The sequence below is a fragment of the Beta vulgaris genome, chromosome 7 (genome assembly GCF_026745355.1).
Source record: "Beta vulgaris subsp. vulgaris cultivar EL10 chromosome 7, EL10.2, whole genome shotgun sequence".
In the NCBI taxonomy this organism is placed as follows: Eukaryota; Viridiplantae; Streptophyta; class Magnoliopsida; order Caryophyllales; family Amaranthaceae; genus Beta; species Beta vulgaris.
In genome coordinates, this window is record NC_079208.1 from 57392675 (window position 1) to 57418949 (window position 26275).

The 26275-nt window shown below is 33.3% G+C and overlaps 3 protein-coding genes and 1 long non-coding RNA gene across 5 annotated transcripts; 2 read left to right on the plus strand and 2 right to left on the minus strand.

Annotated features, from left to right (window-relative positions):
• The first annotated feature begins 71 nt into the window (after positions 1-71).
• LOC104900034 (uncharacterized) lies at positions 72-3026 on the plus strand. The gene is made up of 2 exons (XR_008970386.1): positions 72-1090; positions 1203-3026. It is a non-coding gene; the product is annotated as an uncharacterized LOC104900034 (long non-coding RNA).
• LOC104900035 (hypothetical protein) lies at positions 1775-5684 on the minus strand. The gene is made up of 6 exons (XM_010687358.4): positions 5262-5684; positions 4666-4723; positions 3452-3570; positions 2939-2999; positions 2763-2828; positions 1775-2132 (listed from the first exon to the last, which is right to left on the minus strand). The coding sequence occupies exons 1-5, from the start codon at positions 5373-5375 to the stop codon at positions 2812-2814; spliced, it is 369 nt and encodes a 122-aa protein (XP_010685660.1). The 5' UTR covers positions 5376-5684; the 3' UTR covers positions 1775-2132; positions 2763-2811.
• A 12339-nt stretch (positions 5685-18023) lies between these two features.
• LOC104900036 (copper transporter 6-like) lies at positions 18024-19070 on the plus strand. The gene has a single exon (XM_010687359.3). The coding sequence runs from the start codon at positions 18203-18205 to the stop codon at positions 18653-18655; it is 453 nt and encodes a 150-aa protein (XP_010685661.1). The 5' UTR covers positions 18024-18202; the 3' UTR covers positions 18656-19070.
• Positions 19071-19407: 337 nt separating this feature from the next.
• Positions 19408-26210, minus strand: LOC104900037 (subtilisin-like protease SBT4.3). 2 transcript variants are annotated; one of them, XM_048647909.2, is made up of 10 exons: positions 23700-26210; positions 23476-23657; positions 23266-23357; positions 22733-22982; positions 22046-22529; positions 21672-21766; positions 21324-21545; positions 20868-20979; positions 20560-20773; positions 19408-20113 (listed from the first exon to the last, which is right to left on the minus strand). In XM_048647909.2, exons 2-10 carry the CDS (start codon positions 23550-23552, stop codon positions 19566-19568), a joined length of 2094 nt encoding a protein of 697 aa, XP_048503866.1. In that variant the 5' UTR covers positions 23553-23657; positions 23700-26210; the 3' UTR covers positions 19408-19565. The 2 variants fall into 2 exon arrangements, with proteins under 2 accessions (XP_048503866.1, XP_010685662.2); XM_010687360.4 differs by having other exon boundaries at positions 23476-26210.
• Between the last annotated feature and the right edge of the window lie 65 nt (positions 26211-26275).

A 26275-nucleotide genomic window follows, 5' to 3' on the forward strand; every position in this document is an offset into this window, starting at 1 on the left:
CCGTGACCATTTTTTTTGTATAAATTAAAGTAACTATCTTCATTCATAAATCATAATTTCATAAACCTACCTTCCTAATAATAGAAGACATGACAAACAAATCAAGTACCAATACAACACCCATTCATATAATGGCCTTAGATGGCATAGTGAACGTAAATTCGTTGTTCACCTTAGCCCTCTTCTTAGGCATTGTTAATTCAGATCCTAGTAATCCAAGTTACACTCTTGTTAACACAAAAAACGCGTCATCTTCATGCTTAGCACCCTCTTATATCGCGGAGGACCTCATTGTCTACCATGTATACTCCTTTTGTGCGTTTTTGTTATCTAGTCTTATAGCATCAGCCCTTAAACTAGCCATCAAGACGAGTGGTGGCAATGTGGGTGATCGAGCAATGAGTCCGGCTAATACCATGGTTGTTCATGTCAATAGTCTAGCACTAAGGGGTGGGATATTGGTTTGTGCTTGTGGTTCAGTGTTTGGTTGTGTATTTTTGATGTTGGCTTTAGTCAATTTGGTACAAATTAAGTTGGGTGTATTGGCTTGTCACGAATTTTATACATTGGTTGCTTGTGTACCTCTTCTTGTCTTAGTCCCTTTGGCTCTTGTTCTTTATATTGGTATTGTGTTGCATGCTTCTACATCTTGAACCTTAGCATGAGAGCCAGGATTTCCAAGTGTAAACGAGATTCGATATCAGATCACAGGAACCACTTCCACAAGACTTTACCAATACTCGTACTAGAAGTCGTATACATTAATTGCTTTGCTTCCAAAACAAGTGCAAAATTAAGTTTCAAGTCATTTTCATCCTCCCCATTTTTGGTTGCATGGAGCACTAATTTGGAATCTTGGAGGGGAATGTTAAGTCTTTTGCTTGTTGGAACTTTCTGGAGACATTGTGAATGATATAACGTACTCATTATCTGTTGAAGCTAATAATTGAGAATAAAGCTAAGGACATATCACATATGTAGTAGAATATGCTTCAATGTTATTGGTCCCTTGGGTGTGACTTGTGAGATAGATTTCTTGGAGCTGATTTTACATGCTATGGCTATTTTTGGATCTAACCACAATTCAGAGGTAATTATGGGTCGGGCAGCGCCTAAAAAATCTAATTCAAATTGAATGAATGGATCACGATTTAGATAAATTTCAGTTTCTGATACATTTTTTTTGGTGATTTATCTATTAGGCTGCTTCTTGATCGGGCCGGGCCAATTTTTTGTGCCAAAAGTCCGCTATTTCGGGCCAAAATTGGACCGGGCAACAAAAATAGACTTAAAAGTCATTTTCAGCTTGCCAAAACCCCAGTCCAAAGCAAAAAAATCGGATCAAGCCGGGCTGAGCCCGACCGCGGGCCAAAAAAATCTGTCCAGACTCATCCCAAAAATCGGGCCGGGCGGAGTTGATCAGCTCTACCACAAATGGTAGTTTAGGATCTTTTTACAGAATTACATAATCTTGTTAACGACTCATTTGATGATATAAGTGACAAACCAACACTTCTGATCAATTCATTCTATGTTGATGAGAGATTGGATTCGATTTCTTATTCATGCATTAAATCCAAATAATACGGGTTTTAATTATATATTTATATCTAGATGACAATTAATCAATCGTTTTTAGTCCAATCACGTCAATTTCAGTTTAGAACATAATCGAGTTGCTAAGTACGATTTAGGATTTATTTCGGGCCTCTTAATTTTGTGAGAGTTATTTGTAGAGAAAAAGAGATCACATGAATACGTAGATTATGTTAGATAGTACAAATTACATATATATAAAACATGTTACCACTCACTAAATATACAAGTGCCCTTTTCCTTAAGAAAAAGAGGTTCATAACTATGTTGTAAATCTCAATAGATACATTAAAACAAGCATCATTTCCCAACATCGTAATTTTTCCATTAAGACCATAGATTAAATCCTAGACAAATATACTAATGCAGAAAACTTTGCGGTTCAGAAGTTCTTCGAACCCGTAAAATCAATCCCCTTGCAAAGTTTTTTGTTATCCATGGATTGCAAATTTGCTTATTCTCCATTTATAATATATGCTGAAAGACCAGAACCTTGCTATAGTATATGATAATAACTTTATAATTAAGCAGTTTTCCTGCAAAAGAGAGATAATATTGAACTTCATTAGAAACACCTTCAACTTCTAATTCGTTTTTAGCATATTATGGTTATAAACCTAGCAGAGACTAGCACTAATTCAATATTATAGACAGGGGCAAAGCTATGTTGGGACCTAAGAGGACCATGAACCTTGCAGCCCGAACATAGCTTTGAAGAAAATCAATGATAATCAATGGTTATATCTTGTTTTATAGGTAAACTAGTCTTACATGCACGCAATGCGTGCGATAACGAGTGATAACAAATGAAGTAAAAAATAAAATTAATTAGGTAGAATAACTATCTTTACATTTTATTTTCTCAAAAAACTGATGTTTTCAATTTAAATGTCTTCTGTCAAAAAAAAAAATTAAATGTCTTACTTTCCCTCCCTTTTTTTTATTCAAATGAAACAGTTAGTTATCCTTTATATTATTTTTCCTTTTTCTATTTTTTTGTGTCCCTCATGTGTTGTCTTATATAATAGAGATTGACCTCCCTCAACAATCATGTTTAGAATTCTCTGTCAATTGACCCCCTCGACAACCAAGCCTGACTTCGCCCCTGATTATAGATGTTTATATCATAAGGTCAAGAAAGCATAATTTATACACGTTTTTCATACCTCATGAGCCATAATATTCACACGGTGTTAGACGGCCAGCGCATAGATCCTAATAATAAAGTGATCCTGTAAAGAAAAATGCAATGTTATAAAACTCTTAAAGGTTTAATTTTTCTGAAGTTCCAAATATGTAAATAAAGATTTGGTCAGTTAACATGCATTAATAGAAGACATACCTTGCCACCAGTTTCCCCTTGAAGCACCACTTGGATCATCTTCTCCACCATCTTTCTTGAACTAATACATTAATAAGCAAACCAAAAATTAGAAAGAGTAGTCATACTATAAGGTGTAGTAATTGAAATGCTTGTAACATAAGCTGTTAAAGGTGTTAGCTTTTCCCACATTGAAAAAAGAGATAGGATGGATGACATATAAACTTAAGCCCTGTTCTTCTGGACTTATTATTAGTTCCTCGCAGTTCAATTCGCACACTCTCTTATATTCAACTCATTTCAGTTCAGTTTTTCGCAGCCCAAATGAATTGGGGACTTAATGACCTACTCCTCCTATTACTAATTGGTTGCTTCTTTTCAAAAAAATTCGAGGATTTGAACATTAAACGTTTGTAATAATGTAACGGAAAAATTCCAAAAAGTTGATATTTTCGAATATAATAGACACTGAAATGATTATTACTCAAATCCTAGTTATGGTAAGAAGATATATTCTTTGGTATGGAGACTTACTTTAGGATATGAAGTAGAGGTCTGATTAGTAGGCGATTTTGCGTACGATTCTCGACCACCATAGTATAGAGAGGAGCTCAAGCTACCATACGTTGCATCACCATGTTTGTATGTGTCATCTGGAAGAACACAACAATATAACTTATACGTTATAGACTTATTAATTAATGTACGTAAACTTAAGAGGATAGATTATTCAATTCCAATAGTATCATCCATACATACTCAGTCCGTACGTAATTAGTAGTCACCTCATCACAAATCCTCATCGTTAAGGATAGACTATATCAAGTAAAACTTCGCCTAGTGGTAAAGATTTTACAAAAACGATCACAGCTAACATCTAGTTTCATTCCATGATCTAACTTTAGTACTACTAGTATACTATTAGAAAATCCTATAAAAAAATCATTATTGTCATATTTTTTAAAAAAATAACATTTTTTTTTTCAAACATCCTACTATTTTTGTACTACTATTTCTAGATATAAATAAGATACTTCTTCTATTTCTTTTTTAGTGTGTCAGTTTAACTTTTGCTTTATTCACACATTTTATTTGATCGTATTTTTTTTTACTAATATATAAAAACAAAAATGATCACACAAAATGCAGTTTGATTTATTTCAATCAATATTTACATAATATCAACTATTTATAACTTTTACAAATACATAACTAGAGATATTAATAGTCAAAATTATGTATTGATAAACATAAAAATTAAACCTTACGTTGCACTTATTCAGAAAAAGAGTTTAGTAGTTACTATTGGAATTTAACATAGATCAGTCAAACTAAAAGGGGATACATGAACAACTTTAATCTCTTGATAAGAATTTTACCACCAAACTCCACTATATTAATATTAATAAATTTGATAAACCTATAAATATCAAGCTTAAGAAAAAGGTAGAAGATAACAGAGCTCAAAAGCTTATCTTGTTTTGGATTATAAGGAATATATCGACACAATTTTTGTAACTTGTTATACGTAACTAGTACTAAACTTTTCATGTGCAACTCTAAAAGTGACAAAACTTTATAATGTTAGTGGTTATCTAGTGGCAAAGTGGTAGGATATTCTTAGGAAGAACTATTTTGTAATAATAAATCCAAAATTTCCCCAATATTTTTTTAATAAATAATTATGATAATAAAAACATTTGTAATAAAATTATGAATAATGGATTCAATATTGAAGCTTGAAATACCTTGTTTAGTATTCCATGGCTGATTTCCAGAAGGCTCATTTGAATTTCTTCCTGTACCCTGTAAATTATTATCCCAAAACAAAATAAATAAGAACTATTTTTTGTTTAAGAAAATTTCAAGAATGCTTATTATTAAGGCAAAACTTAAAATCTTTAATACGATCTTTCATAAATAATAATGATTTAAAAGAAACAAATTTAGCAATATTAGGTTATTAAGGGTACTACCAAAATCCCAACTTTATTAAATTAATTTATAAGCAGAAACCAAAAACAGGGGAAAATAGGGTGGATTTTTTTTTTGAATTTTACTACTATAATAATAATAAAAAGCATGCAGCATTTAGTATTATTAATTAGGTTATGCTATACGCAGTCCTTAGTACTTCATATAAGACATAAATACATTGCTTAAAATGAAATTTAGTTGTAAATTTATGACAAAAGTTTGCATTAATCTATGTAATAAATAATCAATTAATGCTTGTTTTTTCCATTTTTTAGCTTCTTATATGCCGCCTTAGGCTGCATTTAGCTTTTTTTCTTATTAATTATGAAGAAAAACATAGAGAAAAAAAATAAGGGGTTAATTATACCTTAGGTGGGAAAATGGAAGCTAAAACATCATTGGATGATGATGATTCTGGAGACCCAAAAAGCTGAGAAGTGAGAGAAGAAGATGAACCAACTTGTGGCTTCTTGTTGTCCATTTTTTTTGTGTAATTTTTGGTAGTAATAGAAAAGAAACCAACAAAACTAACCCACAATTGCACAAAAAAAAAAAAGCACTAAGTAGTACTAAACTTTTAAAGTGGGTAACTAAGAAGCAGCCAATTGAAGCAAAATCAAGTGTAAAAGAAGCCAAAAAAGCAAAGAGAAGAGAGAAAGAGACACCACAAGTAATATTTGTGTTTGTTATGACTTAAAAAGGATGAGTGAAGGGGGCAAAGAGGAAAGGAAAGAGCTGATTATGAATCATAATCGTGGCGCACTGCCAATTTATAAGGACTTTGGAAGGGGGAAGAGAGAGATAGGGTGAGAGTCCGCGCCATGGAGTAATTTGTTATTGTATGGTGTGGTGCCCTTCCTTGTCATCAAAGGACAAAGGGAGGGCGGGTCCGCGAATAGCAGATTGGATTCGTGTTTGGGTCGATGATAAATGGTTTGAAGATATCTCAATCTGAATTTGATCTTTTTACTAATTAGGTTGGGAAACTCAACCTTAATTCGATTGATTTATTAAACGATTTACTTGTATAATGTTGAAGTATATGATGTATAGTGTACAACATATGTGAGTATTCCACATTGATATAAGAAGAGAGATGACTTAATTTTATAAGACAAAGGGGGCTAAGGGGCTACTCCTCTTATTGCCATATAATTTTATGGTGGAACCTTCTTGGTCTTGTAAAGTGAATTTGCACTTTTTCGTGGCGGGTGCGGCCCAGGCCCGTTTAATACGGTATCAGAGCTTAGGTTGTTTTTAAGCTAAAGGAGTTAATCATTATAAGCAGACCGAACTCTCCACCTCCTTATTGGATTGCCTAAGCCCATTTTCAATATTAATAAACTTAACATGGTATATAGCTAGTTACAAAGGAACCTTCTCGGTCATGCAAAGTGCATTTGTACTCTTTCGTGGCGGGTGCGGCTCAAGCCAAAATGAACAAATTCACTACAAATATATGCTTGTTTGGATTTTATAAAAAAAATATGACTATGGCTTAGAGTATACAATCTTTTGGCCGAATTTACATTGTCTACTAGATAATTATTCGGGAAATTTCTATATAAGTAGTTGATTGAGTCAAAGTAGGTCATTTTCAAGTTTAAATGTTGTAACCTAACTCACTTGCTTAATCTCTTTTTTCAAAAAAGAAACAATTGTTTTTCCTTAATCGAAGTAACAAGTTAATCGTATCAATGCACTTCCATAAATTGGTCGTAAATCTCCAACATTATCTCACTTATTCGGATTGGGTCGAATATTTTAATGTAATCGAAATTTGAGGGGGTTTTTTTTCTTGGAAATAAAATTAGTTTATTGATCAAAATCATACGACATCTACAATACAACTCAAACTAACACTACATATCAAAATAAAATAAATACAACTTTAATATGACAAAACCATGATCGTTGAGGAGATCTAACAGAGTACTGACATCTGTTGCAACCCCACACAAATTTCGATCAACAAATCGACTTCTTGAATTGCACAAAAAAACCAAAAATAATGTCCACAAATTAAAGTGTCCCATGGAGAGAGATATAACCCAATATATGGGTAATAAAACTCTCCATTAAAGTGAGACTGAAATTCATTAGAAATAATATCACAAAGCCAATAACAAATTAAAAGGAACAAAAGAGCTTACCATCGCCTAGAATGGTGAAAGGTAACCCCTAGATTAAAAATTAGGGTTTTGCAGAAAAGTTTAGAGAAGAGAAAAAAGGGGAGAAGAGGCAGATTGCCGAATAAGGTTTATAAGTTCAGGTTTGTTTGATTAGAGGTATTGCATTAACTCCTAGAATTTCTTTAAGCTCTCCTCTCTTTGTATTTCCTTTTTTTATTGTTTGTTACTACCTTCGTTTCACAATACATGCACCATTTGTTTTTTCACTTACGCCAATACGTTTGTTTGTACATTAATATCTCTAATTGCGTATAAATACATATTATAAAAAGTTGATATATGAAATCCTTGCATTAAGACGAATTTAATAACATGTCACTTGAATATGTTTTTCTTACATAATGGTGAGAGAGAAATTGCATGGTTGATAAATACTGTCAAAATGTATGGAGACTATGTCGGATCCCATTGGGAACTCTAGCCCAAGTTCGGGTGACTTGATTAATATAAATTAAGTCTGCTCCTCTTTTTTTTTAAAAATATGCCAAAATGAAAAATGGTATATCTATTGTAGAATGAAGTTACTACTATTTAAGTGATCAACATAAGACATCTTTTAACCAAGTGGTCTTGGCATAGTGGTTATTCACTTTTGTCCCTTAACTACATGGTCGAGGTCTGATCCTCAACATTTGAAAATGGAAAGAGATTCTTAACCAGTCATTTACCCTTAAGTGGAGCACCCGAGGCAAGGGGATTAGTCACTACTATCGTCGGTGGATACCTTGCTTGTTATAAAATAAAATAAAGACATCTTTCACCGACTTCGTGTATGTGATGGAAAGCACCACCCTTGGAGTGGTTCACTCTGAATCAGGAAGGTGCGGCGGACAAAAGAAGATTTCATATCATGTAGCCTAGGTGGAGCCCTGGAAGAGGAATTTATAACTTGTGAGTCAAAGTGACCATAGAAGATTAGGAGTTTACAGTACCTTCACAATCAACTTGGGAAGATATAATGCATTAAGACTTTAAAAGACGAATCCTGATTTAAGAAGCTAATGGTCCAAGTTGATAATCAAGTCTACATCCCAAATTTTACAAATTTGAAACGGCTAATGGAGTTGAATGCATTCACACAACTATTACTAAAGTGAGCTTTTGGTACAATTGGATTTCGTACACTTATATCCTGAAGATTATAGAGCAGCAGATTGGTTGGCGAATTAAAATGGGAAAATGAGCAACAAGTTAATAAAGCGACGAATTTTTAAAGATGATCTATCAAAGATAAAAGAAAAGAGATGGAGGGAATATATATTTAATAAAAGATATTATGGTTAAAGCATCATTTAGACCATAATAAACAAAGGGGATTACATTTTGTTGACTAAGGAATTATAAAATAAGCATTTGGTTTCCATACAGGGAACGTATCCAAGATTATTCTTTTAAAATGTGATTTGTGAGAGCTACAATGGAAAAGATATGGTTTTGTTTCCATTTCTTGCCTTTTTCTCATGGAATTTCCGCTACTTTTTCTATCATGATCATCCCTGTTATATCTTGATGCCATATTCCATTACTAGTTTGTTTTTATGCACGCAATGCGTGCGTCAATCATTTGGATATGTTCTTAATAAATTTCATCAAAATATAACTATAGAAGTGTGATTTATAATTATTGTTATACAAACTACTATAATCTATAAAGTTCTTAGAAATTGAGATAAATATTTAGATGTAAAGTTTTGTAGTCAGATTATATTTGTAATTTTTATTTATTGAGTAACCATTTTTCTCATTATGTCAAGTTACTTTGTTAATGCTTATTTAGTTTACTATTGAAAATTTTGACCCATCTTTAAATTAGAAAAGGATATAATTGTCTGAATATTCAATTAAGTATATATATTTAGCTTATGATAAAAAAGACATTTCATTGGGGAACACCATAACTGCTCTCTCAGCTTATATAATGGAGATAGATAAGAATATGGTCATTCAATTACTGGATAATTTAATCCTCCTAAAGCCTTTTTTTTTTTTTTGATTGGGAAATTAAGTCAGCCCAAGAGCTAACCCCTACCAAGGCTACTAGCCTTGTAGGAACTACCAACACATTGGCTGGTAAAGCATGCAAAGCATGCTAAGGAAATACCCCAACATAATGCTGGGGGTAAGGATCGAACCTCCTAAAGCCATATTTTTTTTTATTGGGAAATTAAGTCAGCCCAAGGGCTAACCCCTACCAAGGCTACTAGCCTTGTAGGAACTACCAGCATATTAGCTGGTAAAGCATGCAAAGCATGCTAAGGAAATATCCCAACATAATGCTGGTGGTAAGGATCGAACTTCCTAAAGCCATTTTTTTTTTTTGATTGGGAAATTAAGTCAGCCCAAGGGCTAACCCCTACCAAGGCTACTAGCCTTGTAGGAACTACCAGCAAATTGGTTGGTAAAGCATGCAAAGCATGCTAAGGAAATACCCCAACATAATGCTGGGGGTAAGGATCGAACCCCTCACCTCAAGGATCAGAGAGGAGTGCTCTACCACATGAGCTAGCTCCTCATCCTTTCCTCCTAAAGCCATATGAATTGCATAATAAGGTCAAATGTGGATCTAAAAAATATAGGAAGAGTTATATATATTTTTTTCCAATTGAATTGAGAAGATTAGCTAGCGTGACAATCTGGATAGATATGGTAAATTGTTTCTTTAAAGGTACAAACAAAACTTTAAAAGCAACCATATTCAAAGATACGACTTAATATATCGAAATTAATAAGGAAAAGTAGATTCCAATTAAGACTAAATAACACTTTTGTATGTTTATGCTCCCCGTTTATTCCGATTTCAGAGCAGCTGGATAAATTTTCTGGGGCCTTTCGGCTGATGGTGTCTACTCAGTTAAGTCAGGTGCCCTGTTAGCTTAGGGGTTGCTCCCTTCTCCGCCGGAGATTGTCAATTTCCGGTGGATTTGGGATGTGGATGTTGCCCCTAAGATTAAAAATTTCTTATGGAAAGTTTGTAATGACGGCGTCCCTACGAAAGAGAGGTTAGAAAAAAGCCATGTTTTCCTTCCTCAACAGTGTGTCTTATGTACTAATCACTGTGAAACTTCTACTCATCTATTTTTCTTGTGTCCTTTCACAATCGATGTGTTCCTTCATCTTCAAGCCTCTAGGGGGTGGCCTTGTTTACCTTCTTTGGCTAATATTTCTGCGTCTAGCTCGTTTTAAAGATACTCTTTGTTTTCTCAAAGGCTCTCCTCTCTCTGAAAGAGATTGCGATGTTTGCCACGTCCTGGTGGTTTATTTGGTTTTTTCGTAACAAGATTATCTTTAATGAGGAGAATGTGTCCTCGAGGAGAGCTAGTTTTGCCATTTTCGAGTTTTTTTCCAATTGGCCTCGTCCCAAAGATATGGAGGTTTCAGGGGGGCAAAGTGTGGTATCAGTAGGGGTCCGGGTATTTGCTGGGCTCCGCCTCCAAGCGATGTGGTCAAAATTAACTTTGATGGATCTAAATTAAGTAATGGTAGCGCCTCTCTGGGTTGTGTGATTCGAGACCACGAGAGGGAAGTCATTATGGCAGACTCCAATGCTTTGGGGTGTAGTACCTCTATTCTGCAAGCTGAAGCTTGGGGGATGCTTGAAGCTGTGAGGGGAGCCCATTCTTTGAACCTTCCTAATGTTATTATTGAAGGAGATAATCTAACAGTTATCAATGTTGTTAAGAATATTTGGCATATTCCTTGGGAAATTGATAATAGTATTTGTGATGTAGGTAAGGAGCTCCTGAAGTTCAACTCGGTGTCGGTGAATCATTGCTTCAGGGAGGCTAATCGTGCGGCGGATTTCATGGCTCATCGGGGTCACTCTGTTTCCTCCCTTTGTTATTGCTTCCCTCCTTATGGTTTGGATTTTTCTCTCCTCATACGTAAGGATATTTTAGGCTGGCCTCCGGATTAGAGGCCTCCCCTAAGGTTTTCTTCCCTTTATCAAAAAAATGGTGGATGGGTGATAATATAGATGATTGTGCATAGTTATATATAATAGTCTGATATTTTGTAATAGGAGAATATTTATATTACACCTGGGTGTACCATGCTCATGGTACACCCAAGACTATTTTCTCCAAATGAACAAAATGAACGAATGAGCAAATGAGCAAAATGAACAAATGAGCAAACATTTCTACTCGTTTAAGAAAATGAGCAAACACTTTTATTACAAAATGAGCAAATGAGCAAAATGCCTATATGAGCAAATTTGGTGTCAAATGAGCACATGAAATTCTAATTTATTACAAAAATACCCCTGGGTGTACCATGCTCATCATGGTATACCCGGGTGTACCAGGAGTGAACTCTTTGTAATAGTTTTGATAGTTGGAAAATTTCAAATTTGGTATGTCTAGGAAAATTATTCATCATTGTATGAATGCTCTTCTAATTACCAGCCTTGGGCTAAACATAACCTAAACATAACCTAAGCATAACTGGAAAAAAAGTTTGAGTTTGTCTTGTAAGAGACCGTATACTTCAAAATTAAAATTAGGCAATGGTAAACCCGATATTAAAAAGAGAATTAGCCCAACAGTGACTAGGTTAATTTCTTTCGGTGACTAGTTTAGTTCATTTAGTTACAGATCTACTTTTATACTAAAATCAGACCGTCTCTTTTAATAATATTTGAAAAAGTTTAATGTTTCTTCGTTGACCCGGTCACTTTCCTATTTAGGCAACCCTTCACTTTATCATCTTAAAAGGACCAAATTTTAGACTATTCCCTTTGAATTTCTGCTTGGCATAAAAAATGGGCCACAAAGAGAAGAAAGAGGTCAATTTTAATGGAGCAAAACAGGGATAAATTGATATTTGATAAGATTGTTAGTAAAAAAAGAAAACAAGGGATCAAAAAAGAATCAAAATCAACAACTCATATATCATAAGGAAGCTAAGCTACTACTATAAGTAAGATTCCCAATTTTGTTGAAGAATGTAAACGAAGCTTTTAGCTAATTCTTACCAAAAAGAAAATTGACCCTTTCTTGCTTGAATAGAGACATATAAAATCATATAAAAGTATATAAAAATTATTAAAAGATACGGTCTATTTTTATTATTAAATGGATTATATTAGTCACTGAAAGAAATCAAATTAATTATTAGTAGGCTTATTCTCTTTTTAATATTTGACTTATCATTGCCTAATTTTAATTTAAAAATAGACGATCTCTTACCAGACAAACTCAAAAGTATATAGTTTTGTTATATCCTTGTTTTTGGGTGGATTACAACCTTTCTTTATTATTTTGCTCAGGATATAAAATTATATTGGAGGGTATAGTCAACATTTTTGGTCCCAAACTAAAAATATTCTCCAGTTAGATTTAATCTTTGGATGGTATCTTTCAAATTTAATCATATTTTAGTAGGTCCATTCTTCATAGTACTTAGGAAGCAAGGTATCTTCTTTTTTACAGTTTGTTAATGGTGGGATGCCAATCTTGGCCATCTAGATTCTTCCTAATCTTGGGGATCACTTCATATCTTATACTATATCTCTCTAAACATTGTTTTGCTTTTCTATATATTATGGATATTTAGAAAACATAATATTGCTTAGAAATATATGGATATACTATATCACCAAATGCAAAGGTATAATATCTTAGGACTTTGAAGATGAATTCAGTAACTTAAAAATGTACATGCTACATTCAGTAGATGAATTTACCATATTGCATGTAAATAGAATTATTTAGGTGCATCTCGGTCTAAAGTAAATATATGTTATAAGTTCCTTTTCCTATACTTTAATCTATCTAAAACTACTATGTTCTTTGTTTCTAGACACATATACACAACACTTTCTTCTTACACTCTATCACATGCACCACTTTAATTTATTTCTTAATATATTTAAATACAAGTAAAAAATATAAAAAGTTGATATTATGATAATGTACATTAAGACGAATTAAATAAGTTTATAAAAATCACACTTGACAATCATTTTCTTTCTTGTACATTTGTTAGTGAATATAGAATAAGGTTGATATATATATATATATATATATATATATTATATATATTATATATATTATATATATATATATATATATATATTAACAAGTTATTTCTTAATTAATTTTTTTAAAGTATGGTGTCGTAATTTATGAAACCCTATTAAAAAAAGACATTTCGGTAAATTAAGAAAAGAAAAAAAAATTTGGCGAACAAGATTGTTTTTATTCAAAAGTATTAAGAAATGCCTCATTATCATCCGAGCTTTATAATTACATCACAAATTATTAGAATAGGCGGTCTAATTTTAACATAAAATTAGACGAATTCAAGAACGAAATTTTCTAACAAGCTCATTCCGTTTCACTCTAACCCAACACTATCCTAGTCATCCCTTCTCTTCTCCTTCCTTTTTCTCTTGATTATCGAATTACAACAAATAATTTCAAAAAAAAAATAACTCGATAGTTTTACCGAACGGATTAAACTAGTCACTGAATATATAAAAAATGTGAGTCATGAATAGATTAAATTGGTCACGAAATAGATTAACTTGATCCCTAATTATATTAAATTAGTCATTATATTAAAAAAAAGGTGGCAGGTTCGCTCTCCTTTTAATATTGAACTTGAGCCGTGTAGACGGTCTTTTACAAGAACACCTGTAATTACAGTTAACATTTACAAAATTCAATAATTAAAAAGAAATGATGTTTAACCAATTTTAGCCCGCCCACGTGGGAAAGAAGAAGAGAATAAATAAGATTTACAGAATGTAAGAAGATATTCTCATCATCCTTGGATTTTGGGATTGAGGATATGCTAATTTTTCTTTCATCAAAGATAGGTCAAACTTTATGTTCCCTAATGGATTCTGAATGAAATAAAGCCTTTAAACAATTACCAAGTTAAAGATGAACAGTAACGAACTAAGATCACTTTCATATGTGATCAAGAGAACTAACACCACTTTCAATAATAGTACGAAATAACACGATAAAGTTCATAAAAATAAAAAAAAAGTAACGAATATCTTTACAAATTCGTCTATTCCTTCCTTCCCTCTACGCCACTATCTTTGTACCATAATTTTATCTTGGAAAATTGGCTAAAGATATTATTGATTTCACTAATATGTGAGAAATAAAATACAAACTGAACTATATATTAAAAATTGGCTTAAAGTATTATTAATTTCACTAATATGTGCAAAATAAAATACGAATTCAACTACTTTCTCCTTTTCATTTTAAATGCAACAATTGGGTATTATTTGTGAGATATAAAATATTTATTTGTTACACATTTAAAACGAAATGGAGGAAGTATATGCTAAGGGCCTGTTCTCTTCGGCATAAAACCGCTGAACTGAACTGAATTGAGCTGAACTGAATTGAACTGAACTGAAATGAATAGTGATATGTGAGAGTAAAAGTATTGCCAAGAGCTGAACTGAATTGAACTGAACTAATCTGAACTGAACTGATCTGAACTGAATTGAACTGATCTGAACTGAACTGAATTGAATTGAACTGAAAATAAGTTGGGGAGAACATACCCTAAGAATATAGTAAATTTTACTTAATTTTGCAAGATTATATGAGGCTCGATTATGAGGGAATTATTATGATGATAAACTACCAAAAGTTTGGGGTGTATTAAATACAGCACGAAAAAAGGCTAAATACAACACGAAAAAGGCTAAATACAACACCTAATATTTCATAGATTTTAATCATGGTTAATTTTATCTTTTTTATAGTTAAAAAAAAACATGAGATGCTTTTATAACTTCTTATCTATCTGATGTACCTAACTACCCATTATAGTATAAAAGTAATACATATGATCACCAACATATCATAACGTATTACAATATTAGGCAGACATCTTTTTTTCTTTTCGGGATTACAATAAAATAATAAAAGTACAACAGTTCAGTGAGTATTTAATTGTGTAATTTCAAATTTATTGTCAGACTATTCAAAGTATAGTAAGAGGTCATTTTTTTTAACTTTTTCGAATTGGGGCCTGTTCTCTTCGACATAAAACAGCTGAACTGAGCTGAACTGAATTGAACTGAATTGAACTGAATTAAATTAAATTGAATGTAATAAATATATAAATAATATTTAAACAATAATAATATGAATATTAAATATAATTATAATGATAAGTAATAATAATGAATAATAATAATAGTATTTTGGATATTTTTAAATGATAGTTATAAATAAATAATATTAATAATCATAAATTAATGATAATAATTAATGATAATAATGATAATTAATAATTATTATTTTATAATATTCGTATTGATATATTAATACTGGATGATTATATAATAACAATAATATCTAAGAAGTAATTTAATATTACTATTTTAATAATTAGATTTGATAATATAATAATTAGTAATAAAAATAATGATTGGATCAGACCGCACAAAATTGCATCATAAACCGCTTTGACGCGATTTGATTGGTTTATGGGCTAAAAAACGTGGGTTTATTTGTGTTTTTGACCTAAATCATGTTCCTCCTAATAATAATAGCAATAATACTGAGTAAGCTATAATAAACAAAATAATATATAGAAACAATAATAATAATAATACTTAATAATATATAAAAATAAATAATAATAATAATAAGAGTAATTAGTAAAATTAATTAGACCAACATAATAATTATATTTAACAAAATAGTTATAAAAGAATAAAGCTGAACTGAACCAAGCTGAACTGAGCTGAAATGAAAATAAGCTGGGGAGAACAGACCCTTAAGGGATCATTTGTCCTACATGATTCCCCTATGAGAGGGGTCATTTATCCTATATAATTCTCCTATGAAGTGGGTCATTTACCACGGATGACCCCCATATAAGGGGATCATTTATCATAAATGATCCCTCTACGAGGGGGTCAGGTCATTGTCATGAATGACCCCCTATCATGTTTAGTATATTAATTATTATCTTCTAAAAAGTTCTCCAACATAATATACTTAGAATATTATGTCTATGTGAATCCCATATTATTTACCATAATTAATAGTCATTTTCGCAATATTAACAATTAATACTTTTTTATTCTTTTTATTTTGCATATCATTGAATGTTCATATTAATTTTATCATTCCTTTTATCTTTTATCTTATTTAATGGGATATGTGAGTAATGTGACATCAAGACTCTTACCAATTAAACCAAGTACTATTTAAACGAAATTGACTTGATACAAATCCGTCTCACGTTTTGTATGTCATCTCTAATAATATATCACACTCATTGAACTTATTCTTCATGTAAGGTGAAGATAATGTTTAAACATATCTATAAAAGGCAACTAAAGGAAGATATTTATATATACAAGGAAATCTTAATACCTCTTCTGTTATGTTTTTAATGAAACATTGGATGAAATAATATTATTTATTGATCAATTTTGACTCAAATTTGTCGTCATTATATAAAGAAAAATATAGTCAAGTGTGATCTTGTTAAATTCGTCTCGATGCATATTATCAAATTATAACTTTTTTTAAATTTTTACGTGTGCACAACTAAAGTTATTAATAATTAAAAAAGCGCGTTAGGTTGCGTGAAAAAGCAAACATTTGATTTAAAACAAAACGAAAAAAATAGTAGTATTTATACTCAATTGTGCTTACAACAAATAATCAAAGTTGGTCTAGTTGATTAGAAAACATTCTTCCATTCTTGTAATAAAGGTTCGATTTTTGCTCTTTTTAAAGTGAGATCCCTAATTTCTTCCGTATTTGCACAAGGCATAGTCATCTTAACTTGGAAAAAAATTGTGCTTATAACAAGTTGGCCACTGAAAAGCATATAATCGTTGGTTCAATTGCTTCATTATTGTAATTTTGTATGTAGCAAGTGGGCAACTGTGTTATACGTTACTAATTCAAGGATTTTTTTAGTATTATCTGCAAATGATTGATTTTGGTGGTCCCAAACTTGTTTTCCCATACCCTGTAAAATTGTTATGGGCTGGATCAAAATCTAAAGTTGCAATTTTTTTAATGAAAGTGGGCCTTGAAGCCCAATAACTCTGAAACGGTAGAAGAAGATTACAAAATTCGTGGGCGACAGGATTCGAACCCAGAGCATAGATGGTGGACTAGAGACCACCTTCCTCGCTCTACGTGATCCTACTTCAAAACGCGTAACCTTGAATATAAAACGCAAATTTGAAAAAAAGGAAATTAATTAACAAAGAAAAGAAAATGATATAACTCCCAACAATCCCGGCTGATAACTCCCCATGAATTCCGGGGATACCGCTAGAACACCCGCAATTTTCTATCTACTTTTGGTACCACAAAATATCTATGACATTTCTTCTGCAGAATAATGACTTTGATGGAATTTTGAAGAAAAGGAGCGAAAGAAAAAAAAAAACAAAACAAAATTGTATATAGTGGTTTTTGCAAATATTGATATTTTTATTTTAGATTGACGTATTATTGACACTAAATTTAAGAAGTACTGGATTAACTCACTTTGCCAAAAAAAAAATTACATTAATAATGGTTGATTGTGAATTTCGAGATGATTCAGATAGTCGTTTTATAGCTTCGGATGACATTAACAATGGATCTGGGTAGGATCTGGATCCTTACCTAAAAAACGGATCTGGATCCTAGAGGACCCTGTCCAGATCCTACCCATTGTCATCTCAGACTTTAGACTGTTTACAATTAATTGTATTAGCCAATAAAAGTCCACTATGATCTAATGCATTACTCTATACAGTATGTTACTTTTTTCTAATTCGGGCATGAATCATGCCTTTTAGAATTTGACTTTGGTAAGGACACTATCATAATAAGCAATAACAACTATTACAAAGTCAAATCGTTGAATAAGTAATTATACAATTACTCTATTCAGATTTAAAATTAGTTTACAATCATCTGTATTTCTTTCCTCAATAAATGTATAATTCATCATTCCCCCAAAAGAATCTCACACTTTGTACTTTCAATGTATGTACATGTATAAATTTTTTATTTTTTGAGGATATGTACTGATGTACATGTATGTAAATTGAAATTGCTACACTTCCTAAATCTGTTTTTCCTACACCTTAGTGCACAACACCATACCTACACTACCTATGGATCATGGGCATGAGCATGACATGATGATGAGTCCACCCCCATCATCCCCATCCATGGGACACACCAACATGAGCATGCAAAACCATAACATGATGATGATGCACATGACATTTTACTGGGGGAAGAACGGCGAGATTCTCTTCTCCGGGTGGCCGGGGACTCGAACCGGTATGTACATCCTCGCTCTCGTTCTCGTCTTCCTCCTCGCCCTCCTTGTCGAGTGGCTCGCGGGGTCTCGCCTCGTAAAGACGGGCGACAAGGGCAGCTTGTCATGCGTCCTACGGACCCTCGTACACGCCCTACGTATGGGGCTTGCCTATATTCTCATGTTGGCTGTTATGTCTTTTAATGTTGGTGTTTTTATTGTTGTAATTGTTGGTCATGCTCTTGGGTATTTGGTTTTCGGGTCGGGTAACACGGGTTCTAATGACCCGAGTTTCCCTCATTGATCATCTTGTTGCTATATACTTCCTCCGTTTCTTTTTACTTGTAACGGTTTGACTTTTACACTATTTACCAATTCTACTTAATTTATGTTTGGTGATTTATAGTTAAGGAAAAATATATTCATGTGCGATGTTTTTTTTTTTTTTGAGATCATGTGCGATGTTGTTGGATTCGTATGAATGTATATTTTTCGAATATATACTTTTTATAATTTTTATTTATCGGTAATTAAACTTATTGATGGTTGAAATTATGCATTGACAAGCGTGAAAGTCAAAATGTTTCAAGTAAAAAGAGACAGAGGAAATATGTTTTTGTTGGGTGACATATAATGGTTGATACTTGGTACTTCACCGAAAAATAAAACCTCTTGCCTTTTTTTCTTTACGTACATGATTCATTAATCAACTATTGTTCGTTAAGGATACATCATTATTGCGTAAACATTTTACTTACCCAAGTAATAGTCGTCGAAAGGAGACAATGAAAAGGAGACAATGGTTATCTAAGTTGCTCGAACTCGGACACCCATGTCCGACACGGGTACATGTCCAAGTGTCTGACTTGGTTATTTTTTGGAACTTTTTTCATTTTTTGTCCCAAAATGAAGTGTCCCAGTGTCCCATCCATGTCCGAGTGTCGAGGATCCAACACGAATACTTAAGGTGAAATGAAGAGTCCGAGCAACATAGATTGTTACTATAAAAGATATGTGGTAAAATCATGTCAAATCCTTAACTATTACGGACTGAAATAACATGAAAACTAATATCAAATCGAGTATATCTGTTCTTTTAATTCGACATATTATAAAAACAAACTCATCTAAATTCTAATGTAAACTTGTATCACTATTCATTTGAGATGTGGCTAAACATACATTACATGAAATATCCAACATGTAATCTAAGATTAAGTTGTTGAATTAGTGTATACAACAAGAGGACTCCTAACATTATGAATTCCATCAGACCAAACCAATGATGCAGAAACATGGGAGGCAATTGATAATCCCTTGCCAACAACACTCACATTGAAGGACTTCTTTTCTTTCAATGATGTAAATGAAAGAAATTCAGGATTAACTGTGACCTTAATATTCTTTTCAGATTCGATTTTTGCTGTGTAATTGGAGTTAGCAACTCCAACATTAGTGACTGTTCTAAAGAACATGACATTGAAAGATTTTTCAGAATCAACTAAGGAAGCCATGGAAGGATAGTTAACATCCTTTGCTGATAAGCTCTTGTTACTCGTTTTTTTCGGGCAAGAGAAACTTCTATTACCCGAAATTAGAGTAATCTGCTCTTTGTTGTAACCTAGTTTGCAGAGAAATGTCATATAATCATCTTCAGCTGTTTCATAAACAAGTCCAGGATTTGCAGCTTCCAAGGGATTCAGATGGCCTGATCCATAGGCAAATTCGGCATCTGGATTCTTAGAAGGGGTCATAGGACGTGCTGCAAGCATGAGAAAGAACATAATTATGTGATTTAATATCAATGAACACGCACGCAAACTCTGTTCGTTTCAGAAAAAGGCTATTTACCTAATCGTTCTTCGTATGACAAAGATATATATTGACATTCCGAGCCATACAAGCTCTATCATTTATTTTTGTTAGGAAGGGGAAGAATGTCAAAGTACCTATATGTTCCTTAGAAGAAGGTTAGGTGAATAGCCTTAATCTTCTTTTCAATTTAAAAGAATTATTCAAAGAGAAATAAGTCCAAATAAAACCAGAAGATTTTCAATAACTACCTGCTTTTAGTTCATGACTATATATGTGTAATACAATTATGGAAATGACTCGAGTTTCGTTTTTTTCACCTGAATTCCTCATTCTTTGCGGAAACTGTTGTCCTTTCGACCAGACAGAGCCTTAATGTACTAAAAAAACAGTTACCTGTAGTCATCAAAGCAGATTTGATAGCTGAAAGAGACCAATCAGGATGAAGAGATTTCAAATAAGCAGCTGCACCAGCAACATGAGGGCAAGACATAGATGTCCCAGATAAGATGCTATAGTTAACTGATCTTGGATCATCAACAGATTCAGACAAAGCACCCACAGGTGAAAACGCGGCCAGAATTTCTACTCCTGGTGCCGCGATATCAGGCTGCAATAGTACAACAACAGTTCTGATATAATTAGGCCCGGACAGAAGTTGATTGCAGAGCAACAACAAAGGCCGAGTTCTGACATTAGCTTACCTTGAGGATGTCTGATGCAATAAGATTAGGCCCTCGAGAAGAAAATGAAGCAACAACAGGAGCAGAAGTGTCATTAGAAGATTCACTCTTTAGGATGTTTGCCTTAGGAACTCTGCCAATAAAGAATGAATGTGAATGAAATAACAAAGCAAATAACGCTAACAAAAACACGAAGGATTAGTCTACCTAGCGTATCTATAGATTACCGATCTCTAATAAACTTAAGTATTGGGTTCGATCAGATAGTAGTTACACAAATAAATATCAAAAATGAAGCAAAATACTCAAAAAATAACCTATTTTTTGGCACATGTTAATTTTTTTAAGTTTTCAGCTTAGCTATTAATGTTTTTCGTATAACTAACAGAAAGTCTGATGTAAAAATTTGCACACAGAACACAATAAATCTTTGGATAGTAAATGTAACTATCTCAAACAAAAGGTGAGAACTCATACTTTGTGGAATTAAGGTAGGATAACAATGCTTCATATTCCTCGTTTTTCAACTCAATTGCAGAAGTTGGTAAAATCATAGACACATCTGTGATAGAAGAACGTGCTAATACCCCGGAAGCATTAGCATTAAAACCTTCACGGATTCCAGATTGATCATTACTGTCACAAACTACAATCTTTCCTTTCACTAACTTTTTATCTAGACAGCCCGAAAGACATAACCTGCACCAAAGAAGAATAACCACACTTTAAGACAAACTATGCTAATTAAGACAACAATGTAGATGTAGTCCAACAAAAGATTCAAAAACGGGAAAAAAAAGAGTTGAAGAAAGGAAGGAAGATTACTTTGCATCTGCCTCAGAACACTGCGAAGACGCCTGTGTCCCATATACCAAAGGTCTCATGCCTCCCTTCATCGCGAAGGAGTTGATAGAATTACCCTACATTTATTTTGAGTCAGCCATTAGATTTGAAGAAACACATGTTAATGTCTGAAAATGTATGCTTATATTGATTGAAGTAGTGCGTGAAATATTATCTACTACTCCCTCCATGTTCATATACTTCCTCCGTTCCCTCCTTGCTGAGATTAAGGTTATGCGCAAGATTTAAAACAAGTTATCTACTCTTTGTTTTCCAATTTATTTGTCACAATTTCATATACTTTCTCAAGTAATATTTTTCTTTATACTTTTTCCTCTATGCATTAGAACACTTACTATTAACGTCCTTCCATTTCCAAGGACAGCTTTATCAACAATTCGACGGTCTATAGTGCTTGCTGCAACACTTAAAAGCCAGGGTGCAACACTTCCTACAGTACCACTTGAATCGCCTGAGTTTCCAGCGGCCTGCACAGTTAAAATTCCTTTCTGCATTGCATGAAACGCACCTATCGCAATACTATCAGCATACATATCAACTGCAGCTGATCCCCCAATGGAAATTGTAATCAAATCAACACCATCAGCAATAGCTTCATCAAAACCAGCAAGAACATCTGATTCCTGGCAAGAAGATCCACCACAAACTTTATATGCAGCGATCCTGGCCGATGGAACTGCCCCTCTAGCACTTCCTTCAGCCACCCCATAAAAGCTTGCATGATCCACAATTCTCCCAGCAGCTGTAGAGGCAGTGTGAGTGCCGTGGCCAAGAGTATCCCTTGCCGATTCAAAGACAGTCCTCGCTCCAATAATCTTGCTGCAAAGTGTAAAATTGAACATCATGGAATTGATAGAAGGTCATCATAAGTGCTTGATAAAACTGATTTTTGTTAAATTACTAGTCATGCTTTGGCCTTGTGCACTACAGCTGATTTTTGAAAGTTGAAAGAACGTCTTAAATGTGTGCATCAAGCTAAGATTGTAGATATAGAACTGAAAGTGAGAGTTGGAGATATTTACTTGTTGCAAGTGAAATTTTTACCACCCTTACAAACACCTTTCCATTTCTTAGGAGGAGGGCCGAAGCCATCATCGTTAAAGCTAGGTGATTCAGGCCAAACTCCACTGTCAATAACACCAACTATCAAGTTACTCTCAGCACTCTTGTTTACAGGCTTCACAGTCTCAGGAAATCCCATGAAATCCCAAGACCTTGTCGTTTGAAGTTCGAGTGTTCTACTAGCAAACACAGAAACCACTCCTTTCATACCTGCCCCATAAAACAAAGAATCACTCTCTTAATGGATCATATACAAATCATTGATGAGAATGAGACCCTATTTACTTCAACGATTTTTTAAACGAAATGAAATCATTTTACAAACTAAAACAATGTATTTAGATTTTTACTGATTAAAACTTAGTTCTTCTGTTTATCTTTCCACGAAGTTTACTCATTAAAAACTGAATTCTATTGATTAGAACTAACTGATATTGATTTATAAGTTGAAGTGACTAGGATCATACGAACTGTATAAATTTCGAATACTTACTCTTGAGATTTTCTGCCTCTTTCTCAGTCAGCTTCGCTGCGAAACCATTGAAACTCCGACTGTAACTTCTTACCAAGGACTCTTTTGCCATACTTTGAAATGCAGAGTTCGAAATAACATGAATGATTAGTGCTGTCATTATAAAATTAAGGCTAATACTGCATTTGCAATGAAACTAAAGTAGTATATGACATAAACAAAGTCACTCACCTGCCCTCTAAAACTTGTTGAAGAAAACCAAGTTGGTATTCAGTTGTAAGAGAGTATTCATCAGATGTAGAACCCATATATACAATATAAACCTACGACATGAAAAAAATGAAAATCAGTTTTTGTTTGTAATCCATATCACATACTTCCTCCACATTTTATTTTGGTCGTAAAACTTTGACCTTTTGGATGTCAAAAAAAAAAAAAAAAAAAAAAACTTTGACTTTCACGCTTATCAATGCATAATTTTAACTATCGATAATTTCATTATCTATTAGTGAAATTACACAAAGTTGGTATTTTGTACAATAAATCCAACACATTTTTTTAATTTTGGTGAAATTTCACATCCGGTTTTCGAAATCAATTTTGGATCCGACTAATCCGGATTCGAGCCGGGTCATGCCCCAATTGGGGATAAAGCTCTCCCAACACACACTGCCGCGTTCCCAGGGCTCAAACCCGAAACCTCTGGTTAAGCTAGAACAACTCCCTTACCAGTTGATCTAAGTATCACATCATACATATTGAAATTCGTTCTATGTATAAGTATAGTGAAAAAAATTGAGTGAAGTTATGAATAGTGTAATAGTCAAGGAATTGCAACTAATAAAACAGGGTTAGTCTAATTTAGCTGGGGAAACAAATGATATAACTTGCCTTTCTATCATCATTGATATTCAGAGACAATGTTCCTACAGTATAAAGACTGAGTACAAAGATACATAAGATAAGTGGAGAATTTATGAATTTGGCCATTGTGATTTGTGAATTATATTAATTTGAAGATAAGAGTGATCTTCATATTTATAGCTCAAAGAAATGTTAAAAGAAATGTTAAAAGAAATCAACTTTTGGTGTTTGACAATACAATAAAGGCAACAAATAATGGCCTTGATTGCTATAGCTTTTTTTTGCACATTGTATCAAATTTTAGTACACATATTGGCTTGATTTATTTCTAATTGAGTAGATTCATCATTTAACAAGTAGATATTTGTACATATTCTGACATGGTTTATTTCCAAATGGAGCAGCTCCATTGTACATGTGAAAGTAATTGCCAACTTTAACCAAGAGCGATATGAAATAGCTAACTGTTAGGTATCTAATTGTCGATACAAGTATACAACACGAGTAGTCTCATTGTTTATCTTGTAACCCTAATCTTGTCAATTTAATAACATTGGCATATTATACAATAAATTTTCCATGTGTACTGTGAATTTCAAAATACTTGAAAGCAGCCATTAATAAGTTTAGAATCAAAATAGATTTTCTCATTTTCTAGAAGGGGTATGAAAATGGATGACATTCTAGAAATTTGTCTTTCCCGCCAACACATGTCATGAATCAGTTATAGGAGGGGACAAAATACAAATAGACAAGGAATTTTCTACTACTACTACTAATACTTTTATTTTGGTGTCTTTACTAGTTTTTCACTAATGGCAGAGAACTTGCAATAAAGTTCATGATCTCATTTGCTCTCAAAAACAATGAACAAAAACATAAAAATTGATGCTCTTCCAAACTATAGAGTACAATATTTTTAATCTGTGTCCAAAGTAAACAATGAAGGAGAGTATAAGGTTTAAAATTACACTCGGGTGTAAGATGAACCACCTGTTTATATAGAGTCAAAAATAAAGGTGTAAATGATGTGAGCTGAGCTCGAGTTTGAGCTAGCTCGACTTGACTCGTTAGCACTTTTAGTCGAGCGAGTTGAGCTTACTCAAGCTTTGATCAAGTTTTGACCAAGCTTTGACCGAGTCGAGTTTTGACCGAGTAGAATTCGAGTATTTTGCAAGTGTCTCGTGCTAAAAGCAACCCTAAGGTAGAAAATATGCCAAATTTCAGTATTTTGTATAGATAATTGGATATTCCAACTTCTCGGGAGTTTTCAAGTCGAGTATTAAGTTGCTCAACTCGACTCGTCAACATCTCGAGTCAAACTCGAGTTCTATCAATCGAGTCGAGTTTTGACCAAGTCGATCTCGAGTAGCTCGCGAGCTGTCTCGTCTCATCTACACCCCTACTCATAAAGGACACGTGTATTATTCATAAGTATGCATATGTCATTTTGGGCAGATGGATCCTACCTCCACACTGTTAAACCCGAGTATCATGTGGAATCTACGAACCCCCCTCCCTCCGCCTACAGAATGTGGGTTGTATTTGTAATACCATTAGACCCAAGGGCCATTGCCTGGTTTTTAGTATCTCTACTGGTTAATCTCCATTGGGTGCATAAACACTCTTCCTATTAGGAAACATCCCGAGACTTCCGCGTTGAGTATGCTTATTAGTCATGAATCTGACGCTTTAAGCAATTTGCAGCATAGTATAGCTGAAGTGAAAATGTTAACTTGAGAAATACAGCAATTGATGGAAGATCATCTACTTAGAACTCCACAAGGCCTAACATTAGGCCGAAAAATAATCGACATACAACAGATGAACAGATACGCAATCTATGACATCCGTTAGTTCGAGGAACAGAGGAAGCGATTTCTCCCCCTTGAAGTAAGGAGCAGAAGAAGCTAAGTTAGCTGAGAGATTACAGACCAGGCTCTAGCTGCAGAACTAATCTTAACCACTCCGGCATGTAAATAGTCTAAGCACTTAGTGAGAAACGGTATAAATTTGTTTTGTTTGTGAGAAAACGAAACAGTCTTAAGTAAATTCTCCTCCCAGATGATAAAATTGTACAACGAACTTAAAATTAGTCATAATCACGTTTGTAACGAAAAACCGATCAAACGACAGCTGACTGCAAACATAATTAGCGATTATAATG

What these genes read in the sequence shown, in the direction of transcription:
- LOC104900035 (XM_010687358.4), bottom strand. Translation starts at nt 5,375, where the DNA reads ATGGACAACAAGAAGCCACAAGTTGGTTCATCTTCTTCTCTCACTTCT. An exon ending in CTTCCATTTTCCCACCTAAG is followed by an intron (nt 4,724 to 5,261) that starts GTATAATTAACC and finishes AATAATTTACAG; the next exon opens with GGTACAGGAAGAAATTCAAA. An exon ending in GCCATGGAATACTAAACAAG is followed by an intron (nt 3,571 to 4,665) that starts GTATTTCAAGCT and finishes GTGTTCTTCCAG; the next exon opens with ATGACACATACAAACATGGT.
- LOC104900036 (XM_010687359.3), top strand. Translation starts at nt 18,203, where the DNA reads ATGGATCATGGGCATGAGCATGACATGATGATGAGTCCACCCCCATCA.
- LOC104900037 (XM_048647909.2), bottom strand. Translation starts at nt 23,552, where the DNA reads ATGGGTTCTACATCTGATGAATACTCTCTTACAACTGAATACCAACTT. An exon ending in CAACAAGTTTTAGAGGGCAG is followed by an intron (nt 23,358 to 23,475) that starts GTGAGTGACTTT and finishes TGCATTTCAAAG; the next exon opens with TATGGCAAAAGAGTCCTTGG. An exon ending in TCCTACCTTAATTCCACAAA is followed by an intron (nt 20,980 to 21,323) that starts GTATGAGTTCTC and finishes CTTTATTGGCAG; the next exon opens with AGTTCCTAAGGCAAACATCC.